This window comes from Sylvia atricapilla, chromosome 4 (genome assembly GCF_009819655.1).
Source record: "Sylvia atricapilla isolate bSylAtr1 chromosome 4, bSylAtr1.pri, whole genome shotgun sequence".
NCBI lineage: Eukaryota > Metazoa > Chordata > Aves > Passeriformes > Sylviidae > Sylvia > Sylvia atricapilla.
In genome coordinates, this window is record NC_089143.1 from 49,010,975 (window position 1) to 49,019,591 (window position 8,617).

The following is an 8,617-nucleotide window of genomic DNA, read 5'->3' on the forward strand; positions in this document are numbered from 1 at the left end:
AGCACTTGAAAAATTCTCAAACATTTCTAGGGACCCAGGATGTGGTGAGGTGGCCGTGGCTGTGCTCCAGCAGCTCTGGTGAAGTTCACAGTGTTCCAGTGGCACTTTTCCAAGTCACTCCTTGTTAACAAATGTGAATGTTCAGTTGGCAGTTTTTTGCAAGTGTAGCAGTCATCATCTGGACACCAGGGCTTATTTTACTTTAATTTTTGGAAGCTTTTTCATCCTAGCCCCACCCCCAATATTGTTTTTGTTTCAAACAACCAGAAACTGTTAAGCAGCTGGCATGTTCTGTTCTTGCAAATGCTTAAGTATATGATTGGGCATTAATGAAGTAAATGCAAATTATGCCTCTAGAGGGGAAACCCAAACTCTGGCCTGCATCTGTAAGGGTGGAATCATAGCTCACACACTTGATCCCATTGAGAATCTGGTACAATTTTCTACAGCAGTAGGAATCTCCTTAGCATCTAGTGCTGATTTCAATTCTTTCATGTAGCATTCATGTTTTGTGGCTGCAGACTGAGGGAAAGTCTTGAATGTGTTGGCACTATATTTGACAAATAGTGAAGTGTGTTTCTTTACATAAAAAGGGTGTTACATTCTCCAGAAATTGAATGAGGCCTCAAAGGCAGTGCCTTAAAATAACACATGAAATAGTACATTTTGATAAACTAGTTCTGTGGGGTTTTTCTGTTTAATAACATTTTAATTTACAAAACTTTCCTTGTTGTAAACTAGGACTTTGCTGTTGAAATTATTAAATCTACCCATGAACACTGGAAAGCTTTGCTTCATAAAAAAGTTGATGGAGGTACTGTAAAGTGGTATGTATCCAGTCACATCTCTTGCTCTTTGTATGGTGCTATACTGGTGCTATTCAACAAGTTGCAGCTGTCCATGAACTGCTTAGATTTTTTTAAAATTTGAGATGACAGGAATATTCATGGGTTTGATATTTAATTGATAATAAAGCATGATTGACTAATTGCACCTTGTATAATGATGATGATTTACAAGTGAGTAAGTGGTAAGTGGTTCCAGAAATATATTGAATATATAGATGTGACATTCATTACTTCAGCTTTTGAGAAATGGCCCCAGAGTGTTTGTTCAGAATTGTTTTGGGAGAATCTTGGTCCTTTTGTCACTGTTCATTCTGTTGTATTGGGGAATTAAAGTTCATGCAGTTTATTCTGTAGGAACTTTAAAAGTCATGATCAAACTAATTTTCAGTGTGAAAGGATACGGATTCACAGGGGAACATTTCTGCCAAGGATGTCGTCCCAGAGTTTGTCTGGAAATACTACAGATATCTGCTGCTTTATGTGGCCTGTTTTTCCTATTTCTTAGATACTGCAGGTAGGCTGCTGAAGTACCCTGCAGTTACTTCCATAATCTGCCACAGACTCTGGCCATCCTGCGAGGCACAAGAGATGGGGTATACTGACATCATCTCTGCTAGCCATCTAGGTGTTCCTTAGCTCCCTCAGGAAGTATCAATTTAATTCTACTGACTTCTTGGAGGGATTTAGCTGCTTGACTGTGGTCCTCTGCACTGTACCCAAGCTAGCAGCCAGAAGCACTGTGTGTGAACACTGCTTGCATTAATACAGAATACACAGCCTAGACATCCCAAACTCAAACAAAGAACACCCCTCCACACACCTGTTCCTTCCAGCATTATTTTGTGGTTTTGGCTTCCTTATTTCTTGCAGATACACATTTCTGAGCTCTGTATGTGACAGTGGTTTTTTTCCATAAGTACTTAATTGTGCATAGCTCTTTTCCATGGATAAAGCACGTTTTTAATTTTATTTTTCAGCACAAATCTTCTGGTGAGTGGCAGTCCATTTTGTTGCAGTGAGGAAGATGCCCGATCGATTGTGCAGTCAGTAAGGATATTTACTTTTTTTCCACCCCATTTTTTCTTTCAGCGATTAATTGTAAAAGATTGTTCAGAACTCCAAAACTGAAATAAAGCAGCTAAATTGAAATAGTCCTTCCTTAAGCAAAAATTTAAGTAAAAGGAGGAGGAGAAGGATTACGGGGGAAATGTAAGTGCTGTGATATAAACCTTTCATTGCAGTGGTCCAATTGTGCTTTCTCAAAGGTTCATTACTGTTCTGTTGGGAGTTTTTTTGTTTTGTTTTTCTGCTTCTGCAGTGCTGTTTCTTCTGATCCTGAATAGCAAGATGGACTGCTATTTGTATCTAGCCTGCTGTCTTCTCTGTCTCCCCTGTTGCCATGAGTTACCACCCAGTGTTAGAACTCATTGACTAGCTGACTGTAGTCCCTAATCACTAAAGAGATCCTTTGTTTGTCTACTTGCATAATTAAATGCAATGCTTTAAGAGGGGAGATGCTTATTTGAATGTTTCTTAAAGAATATGTGTCATATTCTGAAAATTAACATAAAATTAAAACATGCAGGTTTCCTGTTCAGGCAAGAAAAATGTCCTGCAGGTTTGATGCTTTCATGTGCAAATGTTAGTGGAGGAGAATTTTTTCCATTTTAAAATATGCTAGTTTGGATGCCAGAAATTAAGCAAGGTTACCAGGAATTACATGGAGAAATGTTTCCCCAAGTATTACTTTTTCTTTTCTAACATGGGCTGTGGTTGAGCCTGTGCTCATGTCCACATGAGGTATTTTGCATGTGTGCATGGCTGCCAGGGCACCCAGTGTTTCGCCTCAACAGTCACAGTAATTATGCAGTAGAGGTGTCAAGAACACACTCCGTCCACTGTCTGTGCACTTTACATTCCAGCAGCATTTCTAGTAAGAATGTGTTGTCCTGGATGCTGTTTTGTCACAGTAAGATTCTCAGTTGCAAAGAAATGTTGGTTTAAGTCATAATGATGTGTCAAACCAAACTTTTTCCTATTCAGATACCTTGTTTTCAGTACTTACTTTTAAAGTATCTCTGTGTTGCATTTGGGAATGTTGATTAATGGGACAGTAAATTTTAAATGAAAGAAAAACTCATTTTGGAATTCAGATATGTTTTTAGACATGTCAGTCACAGCCATAAGTAAGTATTTACCTCCTTTCAACTTTACAATAACTTTATAAGTCTTTAAATGCAACTAAAACTTCAAGTTCAAATGCATTTGAATGGTGACAAATATGCAAAGAAATATTTCCTTTTGCATTTTATGCATTTTGTACTTTGAGGCATGCAGGGTAAATAATTATTAAATCACAAGTGTGTCTTATTTTGTTTCTTTTTTTTTTTTTTTTTTTTCCCCTGGTTTTCAGGACAGGAGGAAGTTAGTACAATCAGTTCATAAAATAGATACCTTGTATCAAACTTTAATACCTTCTTTATTTGAAAGTCTCCCCTCTTATCAAAAGGTATCACTTCCTGTCTTTTTTTTTGTGCCTCACATTCTTTTAAGTGATAGTGTTTTTGTGAAGTATGTTCCCACATACTCTTTCCCATCATTCTGTTTCAGTTCAGTCTAAGTATTTTAATTATATCTTTGTAGGGTGCTGCCTCATAGTGCTTTCCAGACAGGGAAAATATGCAATACTCTATTATAAATACTGTTCATGCTGCACGCAGTTGCCAATCTGCAAAAACTAAAAAAAAGCAAAACGGCCTTGGAATAGGAATTGTGGACAGTTGAACTCTAAATATAAGCAAGGAGATTGACTTGCACATTTTAAGCAGGTATCTTTTTGTCTAGTACCCTGCACTGCATGCTTTGGTTGTCAGACATTCATCTCTTTCATGCCGAAGTGAAAGCACGTGAGTGTTGGCTGCAGAATTTTAATGGCTGTGGTGATTGCAAATGAAAGCTGCCTGTGTTTGCAGGGGGTTTTGTTTGGTTTGTTTGTTTTAATTTAAACTAAAAGCAGATACATTTTCTTCTAATTTATACCCATCTATTAGTTCCTGGGTAAAAACAAAATAATGAAAGCTGAAGCAGAGATCTTGTATGCAGGTACACTGAGAGACATATTTCAGCTACTGCAAAATTTCTGAGCTATTTCTGCAGTGAGAACTGGTTCCCTACAATTCTTTTTCGAGCATCAGATTTCAGTTGCAGCATTTGTGAGTGAGTGATTATTGCCTTAAATCAGATATACTGAGTTCTCAAAAAAACCCTTGAACAAAACAGAAAAAAAAAACCCAAAGAAGACTCCAAAAGGCAACACTCACTATTGCTATGGAACAGTATTCATGGTGAGCAAGAGAACTATAACAACCAAATGGAAAACATTCAAATCCTTATGCTTACCAAGTGTGCATTTATCAAAATTTCCTATAGATTTTAATTGGGTGTAGTCCAGTTGTTTTCAGAATTATTTGACCTTTTGTTACTTTACAGATGAGGAACTAGAATGGCTTGTCTGGGTTGGGGAATTTCCACTCCACTGAATGAGTTTCTAGATGGTTGGCATGTGTACTGTCATCTTTATTGGGGGCAAACTAAGAATGATTCCACAGCAGGTGAATTGCTGTGACCAGTCAATTCTAAAGAGATAAAAGATAATCTGTGCATATAAGAGCATATATTGAACATTTGAACCAGCCAAAATTACGCCAGACCCCTGCAACTACAAATCGAGATGAATTTTAACCCCACATAGTGAAAATTTCTAGTGTTCTCTAGCCTCTGAAAGTTGTTTCATCTGTCTCAGCTCCAGTGTCAGCAGTGGATGTTGCACCCTAAACCCAGGAGGAATAGAGATTTGTAGAGGAATGTGTTAGTGCTAAGATACACTGTTTATTCCAGGCTTTTAAGTGTTGCCATCTGTAAAACTGACCAGGACCGCCAAGCCTTTGGTTAATATAAATCCTAAGAATTGCTTGGTCTGTGAAGAAGCTGCTGAGGACTTTGCAAGTTGGAAAATCTCCAAGATGATCTATATATAGTTAGTAGAGCAGTGTTTCTCAGACTTATCACATAAGTATTTCCTTATAATACTGGAAAGTGAACTAGGAAAGCTTTGCTAAATGATGTCTCTTGATAAAATGCAAAACAGTGTTTTACAGGGAAAATATTTGAATTTTCCTGATAATTAAAGAAGTCTACAATGAAATTTGAATCTGTATATATATTGATGCGTTTTGAATAATTCAGATCTAAGCAGGAAAGTTTGTTGACTGCCTTTCTCCCTATGCACTTTCTGTGAGGACATTTCCATTTGGGGTTTAGTAAAAGTAGAATTTTCTGTATAGTGGCTAGTTGTGAAACAAAAGGTTGGTGAGGTTGTTACTCTGGGGTTTGTTTTTTATTAATTAATTAATTTATTTGTTTTTTTAAATGGTGTTCCAGATGAAAATGTTGTATAGTGAAGAGATTCCTGGTTCAGTGGTTTGAGATTTTGATCTGGTCATGGTGGGAAAGTACTGAGTCCTTATCTCAAGCTTTTTGAGCAGTTATCCCAGAAGTGGCAGGCACCTGCTTATAAATGTTGACCTCTGGTTCTCCCTGTCCTATGAGATAAAGCTTGGGTTTTGCTGGAAAGAGAGGGGATATTCTGGTGGTATGACCTGGGTTGTTTGTCATACTGGTACCTCCTTTCAGACCAGTCACATAACCCCACCCCTGTCTTGGGTAAAGTGGAATAAGAATCCTGCTTCTTCCTTCTCTCCTCATGGGCTCTGTTCTGCTTTTCAGTGTTTAGAGCCCTGTGCCTGCTCAGATGCAGGAAGGCTGAGTGCTGCTGTGCTAAGGAAGGGCAGTGGAAGATTGTTACATCCTCATCATGAGGCAGGGTGACTCCAGATGTGTTTAAAGTGTGATGATTTTGTGCTTTAAGTTACAGGACAGGACAGGCTGTGCACTCCTGTGATTGGATAGTGGCATATCCAGCTTTGAAATACCAGACCTGAATTTTAAAACAAATAGTCACTTTCCACAGAAGGGAATTATTCTGTCAAAATGAAATTGTACAAGACTGCCATCACACCTTTATTTTAAACTGTTTGCATGTATTTAATGTAAATTGTATGTGTCTGTGTGTATTCACATGCATACCTGACAGTGAAACATGAACAACAAATCCTGTTATTCTCAAAGATGATACAGTCATCAAAAATCCCCTTTGCATTAGGTAAGGTGTTAATCTGTCACTCATTGTTCATGTTCTTGTTTTGTCATTTATGAGCAACAAAGGTATTTGTACAGTGGAGGTGAGAAATCTGCAAGGTAGAATGTTGTCTTGTGGGAGCAACAGAAAATTCTGGTTTTGTTAATATCTCTTGACTTGAGCTTTAAAATGCCTTTGTATTTGGGTACTGTCTGTCAAACCTTAAGTAAAAACTGAGCTGTTGGTTTGGGGTTTTTTTCCTATCTTTTTTTTTTCTCTTTTTTAGGCACCAGCATTAATGAATGGAGATTCTATTCCCCCAGAAGGTACCTTTTTTCTCAGATGTTATATGACTTCTCTTAATTGCTGGGTTTAAAAATTGACATGAAAACTGTTTTGTTGCAAAAAGGCAGTTTTGTGTATATGAAAATTATAATAGTTATATCCTGGCATATGGTACTGCCTGTCTCCTGTTAAATACAACATGATCAGAAATTCATGGATGCTTTGTGGGAGAAGATTACTTTTGAGTGAAAGTGTGTAGTCCATATAAAAAGATCAGAAAATTTTTCTCTTACTGATCATGCAAGGCAAATACATGACATTTATCCTTTTTAAAAGAGATAAGTTGCTTTGCCTTAGTTTTTGTCATTCTTTACAGTAGCTAACTGTAATCAAATAAACAGCTCCTTTTCCTAAAATTGACATAACCATATCTACTGTTCAAGTGTAAGTTCTAAAGACAAAATTTTATCCTTTCACTATTTTTCATGTTAACAGAACATGTGCTTTTCTTTAAGAAATAAGAATGCATCCTACATTTCCAGTTTTAACTGCTTTAAAAAAGATTTTTCTACTAGCAGGAACTATAGAGAAGGCATATGTGCTTTTGAGATGGAGGGAGTTACAGAAATACTAAGTTAAACTTAGTCATGAGCCAAGTGTCAAATTGTTTGAGAAGCAACATCTGTGTAGCCCATGTCATGGGAAAGCAAGTAGCATTCCATTTACTTTTATATGGCATGCCAATAAATAGCATTTATTTACCTTAGTATTAGATCTCAGATCTCTGGCAGACATCTGAACATAATCTGCCTGATTTGTGATGTTTTCCAGGGATGGTCACAACAGTGCTGTAACTTGTTGCCAGATTGGTACAGCTAACCTGTTAAAATGAACAGATATTTAGAGGCCATGCTTTTCACAGGGTGAGGATTAGAGCAACAGAGCAGTGTTTTATGGGAGGGAAGGTAGCAGAAAGGGCATAATCTTGTTTTTTTCAAGTGTTTGAGTATGACTAGTTGTATAGAACTAATGTCACTTTTGGTTTGTTTGTTTGTTTTAGTTGATTCCTGGTACTTTTTTCCCAAGTGATCATCAAGGTCTTCTGAAGGTGCATCATTAAGTCTTAATAATCATCCCTTTCTTTGAAGACGGCAAAAGCACTGATTGTTGGATTCATGTTGAAACAACTTTTCAACTAGTGTAAACCTTCTCTAATGTAAATAAACACTGCCATTATAAAATGAATGTTTCCTTTTCTATGTCTGTGTAGGGTGGAGTAGAGGGAAGAGGAGGGGCTTGCTTGCTTGTTTGTTCCTGAATCTCAGAAGTGCAGAACTGCTCTTACCCACTCATAAATTGTACCAAATGAAATGAGAAGTTGTCTTCAACCCTGTTCTCCAGGTTTTGGAGTCATTGAGCCATTGGGTGTTAATTTCTGTCTCAGGGCTTTTCTGGCCACCCAGACTTTAATCTTTGAAGTCAACAGTAATCTTTATGTAAGAGGCTTAGGAGTTATCATGTTGTTCGACAAGTGACTGTTTCCCAAGCTGCATTCGCTTTTGTACCCAGTTGTCTTTGCAGGCCTCATAGAGTTAGAACAGAGCATGCTTGCTTTAAAAAAAATACAGCATTCCTCCAAAGATTAATTCAACTAGCAAGGACTAATGCCATAACAATTGAAGTAAGGATGCACGTGTGCTCTCTGTTCTACATCCTGTTTTGATAACTTGTGTGTTTTATCACACAGGAAGGATTTTCCTTATGGAAAGCTTCCATTTTTAGAACTATGTATACTTTTGATAATTACTTGTTCAATGAGCCAAGATTAATAGAATGTACAGAACTGAGCTTTGTGCTTTCAGGGTACAATTAACTGCCTTTTTTCCTACTGCAGGATTATGTCTGGCCTATCTGTACCATAGTGTTCATTAAAGACAAAAAAGGCAGCTATTAAGTAGAGAGGAAATGATAATATAGACAGACAGCTTTATCCAGCTTGTTACTGAGACCAAAGGTGAGCATTGTCTGCTTTATCCGATGACGGAAACAGAAGGTTAGTGCTGCTGGCAAAGGGTGGAAATGGAAGACAAAGAACTGCAAAAGTTAGGCTGTGGCTTGCCAGTGAGGATTAACTTTCCCTTACAAAGAGTAAGTTTTTAATAAGAAAGGTTTGTCACTTTGGGAATGTCTCTTTGATTTTAGGATACAATTTCCCCTCTTTAGACTCCTATAGTGTATTGTTTAGTGTACAAGAATCAGTCACTTTGGAGATCTCAGTCTGGGCCTC

At 37.5% G+C, this 8,617-nt stretch overlaps 1 protein-coding gene across 3 annotated transcripts in view; it reads left to right on the plus strand.

Moving 5' to 3' along the window:
- PPA2 (inorganic pyrophosphatase 2) overlaps nt 1-7,571 on the plus strand; it is a 34,579-nt gene extending 27,008 nt beyond the window's left edge. For all 3 annotated transcript variants that reach the window (XM_066317850.1, XM_066317852.1, XM_066317851.1), the window contains 4 exons: nt 742-827; nt 1,826-1,895; nt 6,332-6,371; nt 7,391-7,571. In XM_066317850.1, coding sequence (XP_066173947.1) covers nt 742-827; nt 1,826-1,895; nt 6,332-6,371; nt 7,391-7,419 — 225 coding nt within the window. In that variant the 3' untranslated portion in view covers nt 7,420-7,571. The remainder of the gene's footprint in view (nt 1-741; nt 828-1,825; nt 1,896-6,331; nt 6,372-7,390) is intronic.
- The last annotated feature ends 1,046 nt before the right edge of the window (nt 7,572-8,617 follow it).